This window comes from Pezoporus wallicus, unplaced genomic scaffold, assembly GCF_028554395.1.
Source record: "Pezoporus wallicus isolate ANWC-B61680 ecotype Strahan unplaced genomic scaffold, APGP_CSIRO_Pwel_v1 contig_14477, whole genome shotgun sequence".
Classification (NCBI taxonomy): Eukaryota; Metazoa; Chordata; class Aves; order Psittaciformes; family Psittacidae; genus Pezoporus; species Pezoporus wallicus.
In genome coordinates, this window is record NW_026637052.1 from 95,037 (window position 1) to 116,702 (window position 21,666).

At 50.1% G+C, this 21,666-nt stretch overlaps 1 protein-coding gene across 37 annotated transcripts in view; it reads left to right on the plus strand.

The window, feature by feature from the left end:
- Positions 1–21,666, plus strand: part of EPB41 (erythrocyte membrane protein band 4.1) — an 88,081-nt gene that overhangs the window by 33,518 nt on the left and 32,897 nt on the right. For 26 of the 37 annotated variants that reach the window (XM_057402933.1, XM_057402927.1, XM_057402928.1 and 23 more), the window contains 6 exons: positions 9,307–9,758; positions 12,215–12,445; positions 14,533–14,637; positions 17,597–17,639; positions 19,574–19,649; positions 20,222–20,440. In XM_057402933.1, coding sequence (XP_057258916.1) covers positions 12,392–12,445; positions 14,533–14,637; positions 17,597–17,639; positions 19,574–19,649; positions 20,222–20,440 — 497 coding nt within the window. In that variant the 5' untranslated portion in view covers positions 9,307–9,758; positions 12,215–12,391. Of the gene's footprint in view, positions 1–9,289; positions 9,759–12,214; positions 12,446–14,532; positions 14,638–17,596; positions 17,640–19,573; positions 19,650–20,221; positions 20,441–21,666 lie in introns of those variants that run through there. The other 11 variants (XM_057402920.1, XM_057402918.1, XM_057402917.1 and 8 more) reach the window with 1 other exon arrangement.

The window sequence follows — 21,666 nt, forward strand, 5'->3', positions numbered from 1 at the left end:
CCCGGTGTGGAGGTTAATGCAGAATGAAAGGGAGAAGGTTGAAAGGGCTGCAGAGTTGGATCTGTTGGATCAGCAGAACTAAGTGGCTGGAGAGGAAGGTGCTGAGGTCTGTTATTCAGACATACAGGGGCCATCCAGGAGCATCAGTGCTCAGGAGCATCCAGAGCATCCAGGAGCTCAGCACTAATTCTGTCCTCCTGGTGTGCTGGGTGGCAAAGGTGGGAGTTGAAGAAGTACAAAATACCTCTTGAGAGCTGCTCAAACAGCAGTGCTGGTGTGTGTTCAGTGAAACCAAAACCTGCAACACCCTTCCCATACCAACCCACCCGCGCGGAAAGGAAGGCAGCACTGAAAGAAGGAGCAAACAGCCCCTGTGATGTGGTGCAAAGGGAGTTTCTGCTCCCCTCCCTCGGGTACTGAGGGTGAACGCTGCTTCCTTTTTCCTTTCTGTAGCTTGAAGAAAGCAACATTTGTGCATGTTTCCTGCATGTGAATGATCACAGCGACCCTGTGCAGGAGGGTTGGGGCAGGAGCTGAGCAGAGGGTGATGCAGGGACCAGCAAGGATGCTTTGGGTCTCCAGCAGTGCTAAACCCCCTCACAATGTCATAGAATCATCCTTCCCATTATTTAAATCTATGTTCTCCTTCCCCCCTGATGATATTTAATATCCTGGTCGCTCTTTGCTGTTGCTGAGAGGCCAGGATGAACGTGGAGCTCAGCTGCTGTGTCCTGGGGAGCGATTAGAGCATTAGGCTGGGGGGCCCGTGTAGTAATTCAAAGGAAGAGTGAGCAGACATCCCCTGGGATAAGCTGTAATGGCTCCATGGGCAAGCAGAAGGTGTTGGTGTAATTAGTTTGGTTCAGCAGCAGAAGTGGTGGTAATAAAGTGCTCACTGGGTATTTGCTCTCCCAAAGTATCAAAGGGATTCCTAACAGCTGAGATACTGAACTGGTGTGACGTTGTCTGCCTTGAACCAACCCACCAAGTGGTGATGTACCAAAGTAACTGGGTTAGGCACTGAAAGCATGGGATCCCAGACTAGTTTGTGTTGGAAGGGACCTTAAAGCTCCTCCAGCTCCAACCCTGCCACGGGCAGGGACCCCTTCCACTAGAGCAGCTTGCTCCAAGCCCCTGTGTCCAACCTGGCCTTGAACACTGCCAGGGATGGGGCAGCCACAGCTTCTCTGGGCACCCTGTGCCAGCGCCTCAGCACCCTCCCAGGGAAGAGCTTCTGCCTAAGAGCTCAACTCAGTCTCCCCTCTGGCAGGTTAAAGCCATTCCCCTTGTCCTTTCCCTACAGGCCCTTGGTCAAAGCCCCTCCCCATGTTTCCTGGAGCCCCTTTAGGCACTGGAGATGCTCTAAGGTCTCCTCTTAAGGAGCCTTCTCTTCTCTAGGCTGACCCAGCCGTGCTCTCTCAGCCTGGCTCCAGAGCAGAGCTGCTCCAGCCCTGGCAGCATCTCCATGGCCTCTTCTGGTCTGTATTGAGAATATTGCCTGAAATAGTAATATTTTAGATGCAAACTTCTAGTAGCTGCTGCTTCAGGCAGACTGCGGGTGGTTTTTCAATGCTGTAGTCACCTCGTGCTTAAATCCTCATAGAAACAGGTGATTATTTAATGAAAATCCCATTTCCAAGCAATGAGTGTGTCCTATTGAAGCATCTGGAATGCCAGGATGTGCCTTCTCCCCACTGGCAGTGTGGAGTTTGATTCAGAGCCATCTCAGTGCAAATGGGTGTTTGTAAATGCCTTGCATCAGATGTGTCAATGGGTGTAATTAAGGAATGAAGACGGCTGCACACCCCTAATTAAGGGGATTAAAAACTAAAGCTGCCTCATTTCACTGCTGGCTGGAAAAAGCAAACACACAGACTGGTGGCAGCGGCTCCGGGGCCCAGCCTGGGCTTGGGCTTGGGTTTGGGTTTGGGTTTGGGTTTGGGTTTGGGCTTGGGCTTGCTGCGGCCGCATCTGGAACTGAAAGGAGCAGCTCTTGGGGTGGTGACGGGGCTGAGCTGCTCAATGGGTTGTGCATGATTGACTGCTGAGTGTAGGAGATGCTTCACTGCTGCTTCACTCCCTCCCTTCGGTTTCTGTTCCTGGTGGGCATGGGAGAGTTTCCATCCCCTGCTTGGGGTGCAGCCTCAGGGAGGTCACAGCCCTGTCACCCTCTGGGCTTGGTTAGGGTGAGCCTAAGGTGGCACTGGCTGTGCCAGCCCTGCTTGTGAGTGGTGCCTTTAGTTTAAATGTTGTTCAGTTATTGTGCACCGAATAAGGTAAAACTAACTGGTGCAAGAGGTTATTTTTAATGAATCTGGGTGTTGTACCAGGGTGTGGCTGATGGATTTGAGGCACACGATGAATGCAAATTGTGTTGCAGCCCTAGAACTGCAAATCAAGACATTCAGAGCCATATCACCAACACACAGCAGAGGAGAAAGTGTCTAGTTTTGGGCCCCTTGTGTACAGTTCTGGGCTTCTTAGTACAAGAAAGACAAGTTGTTGCTGGAGAGGGTCCAGTGGAGGCCATAAGGATGCTCAGGGGTCTGGGGCATCTCTCACATGAGCAGAGATTGTGGGAGCTGGGCCTGGTTGGTCAGAGAAGAGCAGCCTGAGAGGGGATCCCATCAATGCAGATCAATAGCTCAAAGGTGGTGCCAGGAGGATGGGGCCAGACTCTCTCCCGTGGTGCCCAGCGACAGGACAAGGAGCAATGGCCACGAACTAACACACAGCAAGTTTCACCTCAACATGAGGAAGAACTTCTTTATATTGATGGTAGGGAAAGGATGCTCAGGGGTTTGTGGAGTCTCTCTGGAGACATTCACACCCCACCATGGACACGTTCCTGTGTGCCCTGCTCCGGGTGGCCCTGCCATGGCAGGGGTTGGACGCGATGATCTCCAGAGCTCCCTTCCAACCCTGCTGGTTCTGTGCAGAGCCCACGCCAGTGAGCGGAGCCATTGGTGCCCACTGCAGGGCAGCAGCAGGCGATGGAGCCTGGTCAGAGCTTTCAGCATCCAGCATCTTTCTGGCTCTCAGAGCTGCAGCGGGATGTACTTGGCGGGTGCCTCTGTGTGTGTTTGTGTGTGCATGGGGGGCTATTTATCTCGCAGGCAGCTCTTCATCAAAGGAGCCTGCAGGTCCCTCTGGGGTTCTAATTATAGCTTTGGTTGGGAAACAACCAAAGGGAAAATGACAGAAGCAAAAAGCACTTTGCCCCTTGTGCTTGAAAAACTGGAAGGAAGGAAAATGAGCCCTGTTATGGTAAACCTTGAGTGTAAATGAGGCACAGTGTGAGTAAACACATCTGTGTTCAGGCAGGGATAGGAAAAAAAAGCCTCATGAATAATGCATGGAAGAAAATCCTATTGAGTTGATGGGGATCTATTGCCTCTTTCTGTTGAACTGTTGCTCTAGGAAGTAGTGTTCTGCTGGAGGGAGAGGTTTGGGGCTGGTTGGATCACCTCTGCTTTGTTGTCATTGTCACCAATACACCTTTAGTGCGCAGTCAGGAGAGGCTGTGATGGAGTGACCTGCTGGGATGATGTCCTTGGCCTTGCTCTCTGGTGATGGAGCTGCTCACTCGCGGTGCTCTCACAAGCACGCAGGCTGCACCGTCCCCACTGCTCCTCTTTGCACAGATTGCTGGTGCCTGCCTGTTCCATGGTGCCGGGCTGCCCGTGCTCCCAATCTCTGTGCCAGGGAGCCCCAGGATGCTCTCTGCTATCTGCTGACTGCACCAGCAGCTCCCCAATGCCCGCGGGTGGGGATGGCGCCTGCGGTCCCTCCCTCCCTCCTTCCACAGATATGGGCTCCTTCTGCAGAGGAGGGCTTTGGTGTGACTGCTGCCTGCGAGGCAGAGCTGCTCTTTCCTCCATGGGGATTTGCTGTGGTTGGGTTGTTTGGAGGTGCAGAGGGAAAGCTTCGTCAGATGAGGCAAAACTGCGTTGTTCCTGCTCGTGCCTCTGTTGAAGGGGAGCCCCAGGAGTGCTTCTGCTGCTCGCTAAGGAGTAGGAAGCAGCACTTGCATTAAACCAGCAGTTTTCTTGGTCTTCTCAGGCAATAACTGCTTTGTTCCTGCCTTGCAATATGAGGAGGGGTCATCTATGAGCAGCTTTGCTGTGCTGGCAACCCGGTGCAAGCATCTGCCCAATGGGGCTCTTCTGGGTCCAGCAGCTCCAAGTTCAAGTGAGGTTTCTTAACAGGTTCCACATGGGCAGCCTTTCCAAACCCATTGCTGTGGACAAAGCTCCCGTGACAAGCACATGCTTTAATGTGAATTTCAGCACCTTACCACTGAGCAAAGCCTGCGTTAGGAATTCTGTAGCATCCAGGAGGATTTCTGAGGATAGAGGGGAGGAGCTCCCTGCCTCCCTTCGGTTCTAATGCACTTACTGCTCCATTTAGTCAGGTCATTTTATAAGCCCAGTCTTCAATTTGCCATAAATGATTTGCTTTCAGCAGATGGTGAGCTACTATTTTTTGCCCTCATTTCAATAGGAAAGCTCCACGATAGCAGGAGATGAACGAGGGGCACGGTGCTGCCGACACGCAGCACATCACGAGGGCTGCTGAGAATTAAATCCGGGCGGTTGTAATGTGCCATCTGGTTTGTGCTGGGCGGGGGGGTTATTTTCCCTCTGAAGGCTCCTGTTAGCCTCCAGCATTGCTGGCTGAGCAACAGCATCCCTTTTGTTCAGGACCCAAAGAACCAGCACAAAAAGATGATGCGTGTTAATTCTAACAGGGGGTTATAAAACTCCGGCGCTTATTATTGCTCTTATAAAAGGTGTGAAGTACATCTTGAAAGGGTCTGGTGCTTTACAGCCTTTGAAAGCTGTTTAAATTCCTTATAGAGAGGCTTATTGCATTTGGAGCTCTTATTTGGTGTAAAACCACCCCAGCCAAGCAGCTCTCTGCTGTGTGTTTCTAACTGTAGTTACAAGCATGTGTAGGATGCGTAACGCGAACGTACGCCGCGTGAGTCCTGCTCGTGGCAGCTGCAGTTTCCTCCTCTCCCATACACAGACGTAGGTCTGTTGCACACACACCATGTCTTGAGCCAACTGAACTGCCAGCCTGTGCTCCCTGTTCCGGAGCTTCCCTGGGGAATTCTGCACTTTCACACCGTTATGAAATGGGAAGGAACGCGTTTCTGTTAAAAATACCCCCACGCTTGCAGAAACTGTTTGAGTTTTGCCTCTTTGGGGCAGGATTTCTCTCTCTCGTTGTCCCCAGCCCTGGCTGGAGCAGCAGTGTTCAGTGGAGCCGTGGTTTTGGGTAGGAAGGTCAAGACAGTTTGTTCCAGCAGCGTGATCACCTTTATCTGGCGCTGGGCATTGCTGTGCAGCGGTTTGTGCTTCCGAGAAATGAACCTGCCTGCAGGAAAGTCCTTTTTCTTCTCTCTCTGAAAGCCTAAAGCACTGATAATTAAGCTATGGCATGAGCCGTGCGTTGTTTTTCCAGGCTTGGAAACAGGGATAAGTAAGATTTTCCTATGACTGCAGTTATTTGTGTGCCTTAATAAGAGAGACTGGAGCAGGCTGACAGGTAGGAGACAGTGATAGACATGAATCTAAATATTAGTGTTTCTTTGAGCCTCTGTAACTTGTCATGAAACAACCCAAATGAGCGGCATCCTTATTTCCAGAGAACTAACACACCATCACTTAATGACAGCCTTCCAGGAGCATGTGCACACTGAGTAATTTGGCACCCTCCAGGCTTGATGGCTTTCTTGACAGCTCCAGGGATCTGTTGAGCTCTAAAACCTGGGTTGTAGATGAACTGTTGTGCAGGCTGGAAAAGGGGAATGGTTTGCCTTCTCCAGGCCAGGATAGATGGGGCTTGGAGCAGGCTGCTCTAGTGGAAGGTGTCCCTGCCTGTGGCAGAGGGTTGGAACTGGATGAGCTTTAAGGTGCCTTCCAACCCAAAGCAGTCTGGGATGCTGTGATTGAACCATGGGTGTTAGGAACAGGAGAAGCATTGAGCCCTTGCACTCCTTTTAAGCCTCAAGTCTCTATTGAAAGGATTTTGATGCAGGAAAGTAGGGTGTGATATCAGAATCATAGAATAGAATAGAATAGAATAGAATATTACATGGTCTGCACAGCCCTGCTCCTGGGCTGAAGCAGGGGTGAATTGCTGTGGTTGGGGGGGGGGGGTGTGTCTCAGGTTATTTGGATGGCAGGTTCATAAGATACCCCTGCAGCGGTTTGCTTTGACGTTGGGTGTTCAGAGTTGCCTTTGAAGAAGAGACATGGGGTTCCCTCCTCACTGCCAAAGCACTGACCTTCCCGGTGGTGCTGTGGGACACCAGGACATCCAGGTCCTCCTCCTGGGGTGCTCTGGTTCAGGGGAAGGGGGATGAAGCCCGTTTCTCTTCTCCCCGCAGGCTGCTCTGGGTGTGTTTAATTACCTTCAGCTTGCTTCCTGTTGCTAAGTTCTTCTTATCCGGAATAGGATGTTCTTAAACTTGACAATGATTAAATATAAATACGTGCTTGAGCTCTTTTCTGATGGGATTCTTTCCCTGTGCTCTCCCTGTGGGATCATAGCTGAGTTTTGCTGTGGTTTGGTTATTGCCGTGGCATCAAACGCTTTCTCAACACTCAACTTGTGAAGAGCTGCCTCGTACAGGCTGGCTGGCATCAAACCCTCATCCTCCACCAGGCAGAGCCCCTAAACCCGGCATTTCCTACGTGCCAACTCAGAGCAGAAGTGAGCAGCACTCTTTGGGTCCTCCCGCAAGAGCAGAGCATCCTCCTCCAGCATCCAGGGAGCTCCCGAGGGCCCTGCAGGCTCTGCAGAGCTGCCCTGTGGGATGGGGATGGAATAAAATGGAGTTAAAGTAGAAACCTGCTTGTGGTGTGGCTGTGGCAGTGCCGTCTCCAAGTGGGGTCCCACAAGAGCAGAGCAGAGGGGCAGGATCCCCTCCCTCAACCTTGCTGCTCGCGCTTAACAGACATCTCCGTGCAGCAGAGATGCTCTTTGGTTTTAGATGATCCATCCTCTCGGTTATGTGCGTTGCCTGCAGAGCTCTGGGTTTGGTTGAGAGCTTGGGGAAAACCAAAGGGAGGGAACCAGCTGCATCGGAGAAGCACGCTTGGGTCTTGCAGCAAGAGGTTTGCTGACCCAGGGAGTTACTGGTGCTGGCAGGTAACTGCTGCTATGAGATGTTTAATGGGAAGGGAAGGGCTCCTGTGTGCCCATCTCTGCAGCCCCACTCCTGCCGAGGGGTCTGGCCAAGCTGTGCCATTGTTCCTGTGGGATGCAGGACCAACATGGAGATGTTTGCTTATTGCTGGTGAGAGCCATAGGCCTGCATTGGGAAAGGTCCGTGACCGCAGCTTTGAAGCCTAAACAAGTAAACATCCCTTGTTCTGGAACTGGTGGGATTTAAAGAGAGAAAATGACGTCCAGAGGAAGCATTTGTTTGTGTCTGTGGACTCTCCCTCCTGTTTACTGCGGCTGAGAAGAGCTGCTCTTCAGCAGTCATCATCTCACCAGCCTCCCTCCTGCCTTCAGCAAAGCAATGTGTGTTCTGATAACGGTTCCTACAAATGTATTGATTCAAAACAAGCACAGTGGGGAGCAGCTACAAAGCAGCTACAAAGCAGTGCAAAGCAGGCTGCTATGGCAGCTGGTGCAGGAGGGAGCTTGCTGCTGTTGGGTGTTCGTGGTGGGACAGTTTTGCAACGCATCCATCCTGCTCTCAGGAGCTTTGTCCTGGGAGTTGGCCATGGGGACTCTGTCCTGCGCCACGGGCTCAGGGCGATGGGGGTTTGTCATTCCTTGCACTGCCTGGTAGCAGCTCGAGGGGGTTTTGGAGGGCTCTCAGTAGGGTGTGATGCTGTAGTCCTGCCTCCTGCAGGACAGGAGAGCAGGCTGAAATGGGCCCTGTGTTCATCCCCAGAGCTGGCTGGTGGGGCTCAGTCCAAGTGAAGAGGTTCCAAAGAGGTCAGACAGCCTGTCCCAAATGTGACCCAGCTCCGGATCACTCCACTGGGAGCACAGAGCCCATGGGTTTCCATTCCTGCTTTTCCAGAAGCTCCCCTTGCAAAAAAGAGGAAAAGCAAGATCTAAACCTCATAAATCAGGAAATTTGTGTTGCTGGAGAAAGAACTGGAATGAAGGTCTCCAGTGCTGCTTTGTTTTAACCACAGCATTAGGAGTAATGTTAAGCTTCTGCCCTAAACCCAAGGGAGGAGTGCCTTGGAAAGCTCAAAGGGCTTTTCTCTTTCAGGCACTCTGGTGGTTTGGCGATGGGGAGGAGTTAGATCCGAGTTGAATGCAGTGATACAGAGGAGGGTGACACCTTGAAATGCTTCTTGCTTTTCAGTGTGCTTTGAGCAATTGCCTGCTGGGGCTCGGGCTGGGGGATTCGGAGGCATGTGTTGGATTAGGTGCTGTTTGCTCTGTGTAAGCAGTGGCACTTGATTGCTGTAGAGCCGTGTGATGCAATATGTGAAGGTTAGTCCTGTCCACTCTAAAGCATGATTATTGCAGGTCCTCTTTATACCTGAAATATCCTTCCCATGTGATTTCCATCTTTTTGGGTCAGCAGCCCAGGCTAAAGTTGAAATAAACATTGCATCAGCTTGAGAGCTCTGAGGAAACCTGCTCCCTGTTGCGGAGATGGTTTGGAGCCTTTTCATGTTATGTTATCCCAGTGCACACGGCAGAGATCATAGAATCCCATCATAGAATCCCAGCCTGGTTTGGGTTGGAAGGGACCTTTAAGCTCACCCAGCTCCAGCCCTGCAAATTCCTCCTTCCAGCTGCAGTGGTGAAGGACGCTGACACCGCAAGCCATCAGGGGTTTTGGCACGGTGTGGTAGGAGGAAGGTTGCCTGGTTGTGTGCATTCCTCATCTGCTCTGCTCACACTGCCTGTGCTGCCAGAGGGGAACGGTGGCGTGGAAGAAAAGAGGACCTCAGGGCAGCCCTTTGGAGCCAGGCCTTCAGCCATCTCCCCATCCCTCATCTTGTGCCCATTTGGAATCATTTGCTCCCATTAGGCAGCATTGCTGGTGCCAGGACATGGAATCAGTTGTCCACGTGGTGGAACGTGCATGGGCAGACATCGATAGAGATGTTTCTATCAAAGCAAACCGTATCAAAAAGGAGTGGTTTTGCTCTTAATGACTTTGTAGGCTGCGGGTGGCAGGACAGGGGGGTGTGACTGGTGAACATGGTGTGTCTGTGCTCGTGGCTTGGTTTGAATAGCTTCATGCAGACATAATAGGGGAAAGCTCTTGACTGAGACATTTGCACCTCTCTTACAGCATCATCATGACAACAGAGAAGAGCCCAGCGGCGGAGGCTGACAACTCGGAGCAGCAGCAAGGCAAGGAGGAGGAAGGAGCTGCTGAAACACAGAAGCAAGAGGCTGCCCTAGAGGAAGGGGCTCGGCAGACGTCGGAGGGACAGCCTGTGCTGGGGCTGAAGCAGAAGGCCTCCAACGGCGACACTCCCGCACCCGAGGAGCAGAGCAAGAAGGAGCGCCGCACCTCCGAGGGCCGCGGCCTCTCCCGCCTCTTCTCATCCTTTCTCAGGAGGCCCAAGTCTCAGTTGTCTGAAGAGGACAAAGACAGTGATGCTCCTAAAGAGGCAGGAGGTGACCAGAGAGACCCCGCATTAGGAGCCAGCCCTGATGAAGACATCCTGGTGAAAGCCCCAATTGCAGCTCCTGAGCCTGAGCTCAAAACCGATCCATCGCTAGATCTCCATTCCTTAAGCAGTGCAGAAACACAGGTAAAACACCCTGCTCTGTGTGCTGTGCTCCCTCCCGTGCTGGAAAATGTGTCTTTTTAGCCAAAACTATAAAAACTTGGTATCCTAGGATGGAAACCTTGGTCAGAAAAGCTCATATGATGCTAGAAAGGCTCTTGCGAGCTCTCTGCATTGTATCATGTGCTTCCCACTCTTGCATTCCTGTGTCAGACTGTTCTGCAAAGTACCTGCTCCTGAAATTGTGCTCACACTTCACAGCAGAACTTAAAATGTCCCATGCTGACTGCACTCTGCTGAGGAATGGGAGATCACATCAGAGCTAGGGTTCAAGTTCATCATTCATGACAGAGCTTGCTCACTGGGATGTCCTTGGTGGTGCAGGGGAAAGGCAGATCTGTGGCATCAGAGGAGATTGCAAGAGGACGTGGATTTAGGAGAGGGTTTTTCCATCTTCAAGGACTGCAAGCATGGTGGGGATGATGCCTTGGTCATCTGTGCAATCCAGGCTGATGCTGAGCCTGCCAAATGCAAATATTTTCTGCTTATGCATCACGTAGACAGGGGTTTCTGCAGAGCACGTGGGCTGAGCCCAGCTGCTCGGAGCTATCTGATGGCTGCTCTTTACAGCCAGGCTCATTTCTATGTAAGGTTTTTAAAGCATGGTAAAAACTGAGGCAGAGCCACCCAGAGGCAGACACAAAGTGCAGGTAGTTATTGATCTGGAGGTATTGCCTATCCTCTCTTACTCCATGGGTACTTTCAGCTCTGCTGTTACTTAATGTGGTTCTCTGGAGTTGGAGAAAGATGGGTGTCCCTTCTCCTCACACGGGGGTTTCTTACAACCCAACCAACCTCTGTTGGTTGCCGGAGTCATGGCCCGTTGGTGGTGAAATCTGCATTATTTACCCTTATGTGTTGACCACACTCCAGGGAGGTCTTACACAGCATCACAGAACAGTTTGGGTTGGAAGGGACCTTCCACGCTCATCTCATCCAACCCCCCCTGCAATGAGCAGGGACATCTTCCACTAGACCAGATTGCCCAGAGCCACATCCAACCATATCTGCAAACTCTGGAGCAATAGGGGACAAGTTAGAGCACTGCCAGCTGTAGCTGTAAATCCACCTCCTTAAAATGACAAAGCTGGAGGGGAGGTAGCAGGTAACACCTTTTTCTTTGCCCAAATCTCCGAGGCAGGGAAAGCCATGGGCTGATCTCTGCTCATGTTTTGTACCTCTGGCTTGGGTGGCATTAGCACAGTGGGGAGGAGCTGGAGATTTTCAGGCAATATCAGCCCAGAATTGTGTTTGAAGAGGAAATGCCTCATTTCTTTCTCTCTTAAACTTGGATTTTCCGCTTCGGAGGGCATGGGAGTGGGCACCACGGCTTTCTTTCACCACGGGCTGTTTGCTTCAGATGAAGCATTGGTGCTTTTCCTTTTAGCTCTTACTTCAGTTCAACGTCAGTGGCTTTTGAACCGTGACACTCGGCAGATATTTGTGCTGTGACAGCATTGGAGAGGTGCTGCCTGTTTGATAAATGCTGACCGAGGGGCATTACAGTGGCTTTGACTGATTCCCTGCTCCCGATTGTCCCAGCCCTGCTGGAACAGAAGTCAGCAGCTTGTGGCCATTATTTAGGTTTTAAATACCTCAGTACAGTTGTGCCTGGGTTTGATTTCATGAGATGTGATGGGCTGTAAAGGCAGAGTTCTGCTCTTGCTGTGCCACGGCTGCGTGCTCCTGCTGCAGCGAGTCACTTCCAGCACTTGTCAGAGCTGCTGTGAACTCGTTTAACCTGCTGAAATGGCAGTGAAAAAACCCCAAGCAGCTTCCTTCCTTCTCCTGCCCCCAAACTGCAGCTCTTGCTGCTATTTTAGTGAATTAAACTGACTCGCAATGTGCTTTGTTAAGCAAAGGGAGGGCGGTACGAAGGCTGCCTTCCTTTTTTGATAGCACAGTCAGCTCAGATCATACAATCACAGCATGGTTTGTGTTGGAAGGGACCTTAAGGCTCATCCAGTTCCAGCCCCTGCCACGGGCAGGGACACCTTCCACTAGAGCAGCTTGCTCCAAGCCCCTGTGTCCAACCTGGCCTTGAACACTGCCAGGGATGGGGCAGCCACAGCTTCTCTGGGCACCCTGTGCCAGCGCCTCAGCACCCTCACAGGGAAGAACTGGCCAGAAGGTGCTGCTGTTCAGATTTGCATGATGTAATCTGCCTTGGTTCCTCTAATCAAGCCCTTTTTCAATTTTGTTACATCCTTTATTAAGTGAAGACTTGGGAACGACTTGAAAAGCTTTAAAAATGAATAGCATTCACTTGCCCAGCCAAGCTGCTGCTCCAGGTCCCAGCTCACACATTGAAGTCAGATAACTCATTGTGGGGTGAGATCCCAGCCCTGTCGTGCACCTCTGCAATGCTTATTTCATGTGATGTTCTTTTGGATTGACACTTCTCAATTGTGGGGTTTCAGCCTGCACAGGAGGAGAGGAGGGACGACCAGGACCTGGACCCCAGAGACCCTGGGGGCAAGGAAGGAGGGGAAGGGAAGGAAGAGAGCACCAAGCCAGAGCCCAAGCGAGAGACTCCGGAGCTCAAAGCAGACAAGGATTTGAAAGCTGCCCAGAAAGCAGTAAAAAGACACAGAAACATGTACTGCAAAGTCGTCTTGCTAGATGACACCCTCTTCGAGTGTGCCGTGGATGTAAGTACTTTAGAGGCTTGTTTCTGCTTCTCCTCTTTTCCCTCTCCCTTCTCCTACCCTGGAAAAATCACCACAAACACGATTTAATAAGAGCCTAATTTGCTGCCAGTGAATTACATGACAGGCTTTACTGCAGAACAGTCTTGCTGTGAGCTGGAACAACTTATTAGTGGTGTAAAACTCTCTAGTGCCCAGGAATCTTGTTTTCATTATTCCACCATTTCCAGGGTGCCCTGCTGTGTAAAGGGGGGGACATCACCTTACTTGCTGTTCACCTTTCATTTGTATCCCAGACTAGAGTTGAGGTTTTTGTATTAGGTTTGGCTTGTCTAAATACCTTTTGCCCCTTTCCTTTGAATGAAATGGGTTGGCAGCTTGATTTGTGCTTTTCTGTTCACCCAAGGTACCTTTGCTTATCAGGCTGCTGGCTGACGTAACTCTAGGAGCCTGGATATGCAGAACAGCGTGCAGTGTTTAGCCTTCACTTGAATGTGTTTGCAGTAAACAATTTAAAGTGATTATGGTGACTTAGTGCAAACCCCTTCCTCTGAGAGCTTTTCTTCTGCTTTATTTTGTGCATTCTCTCACAGGGCTGTCTTGCTGCCAGGGCAATAAAAAGCCAGCAGAAATCCCCTTCAGTATGAAAGTGCTTGTCTGGAATATTAATAATCCAGTTCTTCCCATTCAAGCATACTCCATCAGCTTGTTTTTCCCCAGTCCTGCTGCTCAGTGGGCCAGGAGAGGGATGTGGGCACAGGGATGTTACCTTGGGTGATCCTGGGCAAGTAGGTCAGTGCTGGCCCTTTGTGTAGCGGCACTACTGCTGTTGCTGCCTGGGATCCACTCAGATCATTGCTGCCCTGATCACTTTCCCTTTGCCAGGAATTGTGTGTGCAGCCCTCGGAAGGGAAGTGTTCCCCGGAATGCTGGTGGCACCCTCAGCAGCACCCTCACTGGGGCTTTGTGTGTGTTTGGTGTCTTCACATCCTGGCAGGCTGCAGGGATGGGGGGAGAGTGATGGTGGGGCAGTTGGTCCTGATTTGAGCAGGATGCCACAAGTCTCTTTCTGTAGGTCCAGAGAGTCATGGTGGGGATTAAGAGGGGCTGTTCACAGTGAGACCCTGTTGTCTTGACAGGTACCCTCAGATAGAATCCTACTCCATCATGTTGAGAGTTTACGAAGACTTAATCGGGAAGGAACTGGAGCAGTGTAGGCAAAGAGCAGTTGCTGTGCAAATAGGCCTAACAGGAGAGCTGTGGGCACAAGTGGAGCATCAGTAAATCTCGGTTTGCGTCACTGGAACTGCACTTTCTTCCCAGCAAAACCTTCAATAGAATGAGCTGCTCCTGGTTACTATGGCTTTGTGCCTTAGGGGTGTTTCCCTTCGTGCTTTTGGACTAAAAGCGTGGCTGTTCCGAGGGCCAGTTCCCTTCTGCAGGATTTGGAAAGAAGAAAAGAGATGCTCGGAATGCTCAGAGTGTATTTCTGGAGGCAAGAACTTGTGAACTAAGCAGCTTTTTGTGCATAAGGCAGAAGTGGAGAAGCTGGATGTCAGCAGCAGCAGATGGGGTTGATGGAAAGGCCATGGAAATGATGTGTTTGGTTCTGAGCTGCTGTTTTCTTCTCTGAACCTCCTATGTCAGGTTGCCTCCAAAATGGGAGTCTCTACAGTGGGAGGGAGCAGCAGTTTCATACCCCACCTTGATCATCTTTTGATCTACATCTCATTGTGTGATAGCCTGGGCCTGGGGGATGTACTTGGGGAGGGAAAAACCATACAAAACCTTGGTGTTTGTGGGTTGTGTTGAGAAGCTCAGCTTGGGGGGGCTTCAGACATGGAGCTGCTGGTAGCAGAGACCCACTGCAGTTCTCATTGCTTCTTTGGTTTCAGTTTTTATGCCTGATGCTCTTTCCTATAAGGGGTCCTTGCTCAGAATCGACCAGGAGATCTGATTTTGAGCTCCTCAGGACTCCTTTCTTGACAGTGCATAGTGTGGTTTGATGACATTCCCTCTCTCCCCTCACCCATGAACCAGGGCAGCAGAAAGCAGCCCATCCTACAGAATGTCTTCTTCTCTGTTTGCAGAAACACGCCAAGGGGCAGGATCTCCTTAAGAAAGTCTGTGACCACCTCAATCTCCTGGAAGAAGACTACTTTGGTTTGGCCATATGGGACACACCAACCTCCAGGGTAAGCAGCTGCTGGTGCGTGGTGTTCTGTGCCTGGGTGGATTCAGCTCCTTACAGGATCCTCTCCCTTGGGGAGGAGGTGATGCATAAGCGCTCTTTAAAGCTCCTTTTGGTGTCCTCCCAAAAAGGGGTTATCCCAGAGGTAGAAATTGTGAGTAAATGACAGAGGAGTGTGGATTTGAGTTCAAAATTGACCTGGGCCTGCATTGTCACCTGGAGAAAATTCATTATCTATGAGCTGCCTGCAAAATGATGCCATTGCTTTGTGAAGCTGTAGCCCAGGAAGCGAGGCTGCCCTGGCGCTGCTGTCAGCATGGGGGAGGTATGGTCAGAGCCACCCAGAGCAGATTTGAGTCAAGGCTTTGCCCTGCAAAGGAACGTGTGACTCCATACCAAAACTCTTACTCATATGGTTTCAGTGTAAGGTCTTTGTTTGGTTAGACTCAAGCAGTGTCTTATCTGTTAAACCTTTGGTTATGCTTTAACTCAAGCAATTACTCAAGCTCTGTTTCCTGAAGCCTAAAGTGTGCTGAGCTGAAATCAAGGGACCCTTTTATGTCCTTTAGACCAGATAGGTTGATCCATGCTCTGACTGTACCCATGCTTCACCTACAGAATCACTTCTGCGCCAGCTTACTGTGGCTGAGACATTTAGCATTAAATACTTCATAAATGCAAGAGTGAATTGTTAATGAAGAGGCGGAATAGCACCCCATCACTATCTGAGGCAGGCAGAGCACTCTCTTGGGTTTGGTTTTTCTGTCTCTGGTATTTCCTTGTATGCCAAATTTCCTTCCATGTGTATGACCTGTTTTTTTGACCTCTGGGAGCTGGGTGTGCTTGCAGGGGGAGGCAGAGGGGCACTTTTAGATCCAGTTGAGAGAAAAAGGTTTGGATCAGCTCAGCTTCTCACACTTGTGCTGTGCACTGGATCACTCAGGGGCTGAGGAGGGTAAAGCTGCTGGAAGTGGGTTTAGCTCCAGTGCAGAGTAAGCTGCTTGGTGGAAATCTGGTGTGCTCTGATGGGGGAAAACACCATTTTGAAATCTGAAGCTCCATCTCTCTCCTGCTTTAACTTCAAATAGGACCTGACAGTGAGTTGCTCATTTACAGGTAGAAATGATCATAGAATCACAGAGTGGTTTGGGTTGAAAAGGACCTTAAAGCTCCTCCAGTTCCAACCCCCTGCCGTGGGCAGGCAGACCTTCCACTAGACTGTAATCTTATAAAAGATTATAAAATGATCTTAATATAAACCCAATAGATGAACTTCTGTCCTCAGTGCTGTGTGGAGCAGACCAGAGATGCCTGTGTGTCTTCCTGGACAGGGAAGGGTTGAATGTGGCATTTCCCTTTGATTTTTATGGAATAAACCTTCCTGAGGATGGGAATTTTGCCATATGGGACTAGCAGAGGGTGGCAGTGGGAACAGGAGAGTGAGACAGCAGATAGAGCAGCTGGTCAGCACCAAAAGAGCTTGATGCTCTTCCTGCTCTGAAAGGGAGGATTGTTTCCAGCCATTCATTTCTCAGTGTGGCTGAAAGTGCTGCTAATTGCTGTGCCCACCATTGTCTGCTGGCTGGGGCAGGATGAGTGCTGGGGATGCACAACTGCAGACTGCACCGTGGGCAGTGATGAGCAGTCCTGGCCCCAGCCTGGGCCTAGAGGTGCTCTGTCTGAAACAGTGGCCACAGAACCACAGCAAGTGGCGTGTCTGCCTTCTAAATGGGTTTTATAGCCCCAGTTTTATGGGTTAGAGGGACAAGCATGTAAAAAGATAAGATTAAATATTGCTGCTGTGAAGTTACACATCCTTCTGGTCAAAACAGATTAGCTTGGGGGATTCAGTGAGTTAATTCCTTCACCTCGGGAGACCTGGATGTCCAAATCCTGCTCAGGGCTTGTGAAAATGAAGAGGGTGGCTTGCAAATGAAGAGGGTGGCTTGCAAATGAAGAGGGTGGCTTGCAAATGAAGAGGGTGGCTTGAAAATGAAGAGGGTGGCTTAATGTAGGCTCTCCAACAGCACTGTTAGAACTGTTCTGTCCCCTTCTGCAGGGCAGGCCCTGACCTCCTACAGGGTAGGCACCAGCATCCCACAAAGCCCCCAGTGACAGAGATGGGGAAAAAGGATGTATTTCTAAAGTTTGTAGCTGAGAACATTACAAGAAACATGAGTCATATTTGAAAGGGATGGAGTTTGTGTCACACCCCTGGAAGAGATTCCAGCCTTGCCCAGCAGTTGGATGTTTCCACTTGTATTTCAGTTAAAAACCATGGGTAATGATAGAAGGTCTTGGAAATCTTTGTTCTGAAGGGGTAAGTGTGGAGAGAGGTTGCCTAAAATGAATGCATGCATCCTCTTGGCCTGTTTTGAAAGGTTCTGGAGGAAAAAGCCCAGGACAAGTACGTGCAAGTGCCACTCATAGCTGGATGTGGCTGCGACCTGCGGCTGTGTGCCCCTGTATGGAGCCAGGCTGAGAACACTGGGGCTGTTCAGCCTGGAGAAGAGAAGCTCTGTGGAGACCTCAGAGCAGCTTCCAGTGTCTGAAGGGGGCTGCAGGGATGCTGGAGAGGGGCTCTTCATCAGGGACTGTAAGGATAGGACACTGCTCAAGGCCAGGTCAGACAGAGCCTTGGGTGACATGGTCTAGTGTGAAGTGTGTCTGCCCATGGCAGGGGGTTGGCAGGTCCTTTCCAGCCCAAACCCTATGATTCTATGATATGCTGCTCTGTTTGCTTTCTCCTGTTTCTGTTTCCTCCCATATGAGTACCTGGTAGATGAAGGGTGGGAAGTGCACCCACCAAGACCACAGACTGGAGGTGAAGCTGTGAGAAACGCCCCATCTCTCCAGTTACCATAACTGCATTCATGTCCCATTGCTGTATTTTTAGGGGGTTTCAGGTTTCTCGGGTGTTTCTGGAACATTTGTTAACCTGGGATGTTTTTATCCTCTTACAGACGTGGCTGGATCCTGCCAAAGAAATAAAGAAACAGGTTCATGGTAAGTAGATGGAATTTGTGGTGTGTATGTGTGGTGGTTCCTCCCTCCTTCCCTAAATAAGTGTGGCTTTAGGGGCCATTCAGGGGGCTTAAGGAGGGGGGGTAATTCAAGTGAGGGTGTCTGGCAGGGATCAGCACAAGTTCAAGCAGTGTGTGCATCGTTTCCCTTCTTCCCAAGTACTTTGTGATGCTCTAGATTTAGGGAAGGATGTCATTTCCTTGGGAAAACACAGCTTGGGGGTGTTCCCCCTGGGCAAACCCACGCTGTCCTTGCTACGATGTGATGCTGAAACAGGAGATCTGCTCCTTGTTTGAGGATGGGAAAATAGGTACCAGTGGGAACAGTGCAAATCTCACAGGAGAGCCTGATGGAAGCTGTGTGCTGTAGCAAGGTTTGAGGGACTCTGAAGCTGGCCTGAGGTCCAGACAGGGGCACTGGAATGATAAATAGCTCAAGTGGTATCAGGGCAAATAGCAGATGCTCTCCAAAGCTGGATTTTAAGGTCTGCTTGCACTGAATTAGTTCAAAATGAGGGCAGTGTCAAAGATAAATAAATTGTAGAGGCTTTTGTGTGCTCTCAGGAGCAAACCTGACTCCTTTGAAAGTAAAATACAGGTTTATGGAAGTAAAATACTGCTTTATGAATGTGAATTCTTGCTTTATGAAAGCAAAATCCTGGTTTACGACAGTACAGTACTGTTAGGTGTGTGCTTTTGGAGGGGTGCAGGACAAAGTGTGTCCTTAAGCACAGATGAGGGGGGAAGTGCTGCAGGGCTGTGGAGTAGAAGCTTCTGCTTTCATCAACTTCTCTTTGAGTTGACAGCAGGGTGTGTGTAAAGGGCAGGAGCTGCCCTGGCCATGCTGTGCAGGTAGGATTCAGTTAGTAAGTGTAAGGAGCAGCCAGTTCCCTGTGGAATCTGGTCCCTGAGATGGGTTAAATGGCAAATAACTTGATTTTACTTCAGTATATGTTGAATGTATGAATACGTGTACAGCAGCGTCTGCTGGTTTGGGTACCCTCTGGCACCTAAAATACGTTCTTGGTATAACTTGGTTTGAGCTGTGTGTGATGAAAACAGCAAGCCTTGTGTTTAATCCCAGTTGTGGCATTGCATAAGCTGTAAATCCATGAATGTTGCATCCCACCTCATCCCTGGTTGAGACTGGGATCAGTCTCTGAGCGAGTCAAGCACAGGGGTGTCTCCTCTTGCTGAAAGAAACATTATGTTGGGCAAGTGTTATCAGGGGAAGTTGTAACTATGGGAATTGCTCTGAGTGCTTAATGGGTCAGGACTGTTTTCCATGGGTAAATGGGATTATTCTCAAGAAAATGAGAGGATCTCCAGTCACCTGGACTGTCCATAATGCCAGTTCTAGGTGGGATTATGGGGATTCTTGCTCCACTTAATGCTTATACAAGACTTGCTGTATTAAAGCATTTAGGTCTAGACTTGTAAAGCTCTTCCTGTCTCAGTGCTGGTTTCATCCAGGGATTGATGCTTGTATTGTACTGAGTTTAACCTGTGGTCTGAGCCCACCCCAGTGCTTCAGGCTGGTGACATTTGAAACTTGGGTTGAGTGATAAATCAATGCTAACTCATGGAGTTACAGCACTGACCTTGCTTCATGAATCCCTCTTTTCAAGCAGTGCAAAACTACACGAGTAACTGAGCTTCTCAGCACTGAATTGAAGTTTTCTCCACAAGCTGTGGTTTATCTATGTCTGTTTTCCTGCTCTGCTTTGTTTTCTTCTGCCTCTATCTTAGCTCCTGTAAATGAAATCGTATCTTACACTCTCTACTAAGCAGCAACTAAGAGATGATCTGCTGGCTCTATCTTGCAGCTGGATATTCCCAGCTTTTGCTGTAAGGACTGATTGTCACGAAGCTATTGTGGGGTGTTTATTCTTCTCAAGCTCTTCTTTGTAATTGCAGGAGGCCCCTGGGATTTCACCTTCAATGTCAAGTTCTACCCCCCGGACCCTGCGCAGCTGACAGAGGACATAACCAGGTGAGTTCCCTCAGCAAAGCACTGAATATCAGGTACAAAGTGTTAACATTTGGGTGCTTTTCCGTCCCTCAGCAAGGAGATCTGTTGGGAGTATGTTGGGCTGCATCCTCCTCTGCAGCCCTGATCCAGCGCTGGGGCAACAGCACAAAAGGGATGTGGAGCTGCTGGAGTGAGGCCAGAGGAGGCCATGGAGCTGCTGCGAGGGCTGGAGCAGCTCTGCTCTGGAGCCAGGCTGAGAGAGCGGGGCTGGGTCAGCCTGGAGAAGAGAAGGCTCCTGAAGGGGAGACCTTAGAGCAGCTCCAGTGCATAAAGAAGCTGCAGGAAACATGGAGAGGCGCTTTGGACAAGGGCCTGTAGGGACAGGCCAAGGGGAATGGCTTTAACCTGCCAGAGGGGAGACTGAGATGAGCTCTTAGGCAGAAGCTGTTCCCTGTGAGGGTGCTGAGGCGCTGGCCCAGGGTGCCCAGAGAAGCTGTGGCTGCCCCATCCCTGGCAGTGTCCAAGGCCAGGTTGGGCTCTGTTTGATCCTCAAGTTTATGTTCTCTGTAAACAGTATTTTGCTTTTCCCCCAGGTATTACTTGTGTCTTCAGCTCAGACAGGACATCCTCATGGGGCGGCTGCCCTGTTCCTTTGCCACTCTGGCTCTGCTGGGTTCATACACGGTCCAGTCTGAGCTGGGAGACTACGATCCCGACCTCCACGGCCCGGATTACATCACTGAATTCAAACTGGCCCCAAACCAGACAAAAGAGCTGGAGGAGAAGGTTGTGGAGCTTCACAAAACATATAGGTAAGGTGCTCTTCAGCAGTGTAGCTGGGGTTTATTTCATGTGAAAAGACAAAGTTTGGCTGGTTTTACCTTCCCTTTGTCTTTTAGTATTTGCTTTGGGATTTATGTAATTTTTGGGTTGCAGTCTGGCTGGAGCAGATCTCATCTCTTTGTGTGCACACTCTGTAGCCTACAGCGTGTTTGGGGTTTTCTGGTGCAACATTTAATGAGTAAAACTTCTGTAATGTGGAAGTATTCCAGGTGATGCAGGAGGTAGAAACCTGTGGTTAAGCTTGTCCTCAGGGTGTTTGCCTGCATGACCATGACCCAAGCAGTTGTGTCTTGTTCAGGTAGGGCTCAAGGACTCCTGGGAGCCCCCTGGGACAAGATCAAAAGAGGACAATAACCAAACCTCTTCCTCATCTTATTTTGAGCTGATTTTCATAGATGCTCTCAAGTGCTCAGGTTGCAGAAGTGCAGAGGGCTGCTGTGCAGAGTGGCTGGGCAGCAGCTTCTGCACCCTCCCAGGCAATACATTCGGATTTTAGGGGGGGGGAAAAGCCCATATAACCACTTGGTGATACCAAAGCCTTCAGCCTTAAGCCTCTTGACCTGTGAAAAGCTGCTGGTTGATGCGCTAGTAGCAAGAACAGAGCAAAGATGAGACCTGCTTGCAGGCAGATGGGAACTAATAACCCAAGTGCAGTAGGGAAGGGTGGACGTGTACCTCCAGCTGTTACCAGGCTACAATTAACACCTTGCTCAACCCCACAAATCAATACTTTCAATTGATTCCCCTCCATTTGCACTGAGAGGAGAGGAAATGAGGGAAAATAAGTCCTGGGCTGCTGACAAGCTTCATGACTTGGAGTCAAAGGCCATTAGCTGTGCTAGAAGTGGCAGATCTCATTGCTGAATTATTCATGGCTTCATTAGAAGATACTTGAAGGTATAGGATGGAGTTATATTTAATCTGCTAGAGTGTGCAGGAGGAATCAACATGTACCCTGTGTAATTTCTGGTCTGTATTCTGTGGACATTAAACTGTCAGAGGGTTTTCAGTGGGGAAACTCTGCTGAGCCATGCTCCATCTCTTGCTACCTTACCTGCAAAGCACAAGGCACATGTCAGGCGACTGCTCCAGGTCTTTCCTAGAGGATTGTCCTCACATTTGTCTTTGCCTGCCCTGTCTCCCACCACTAAAACCTCTCTTTACATCTCACAAAGGATGTATGTGAGTGCTCAGT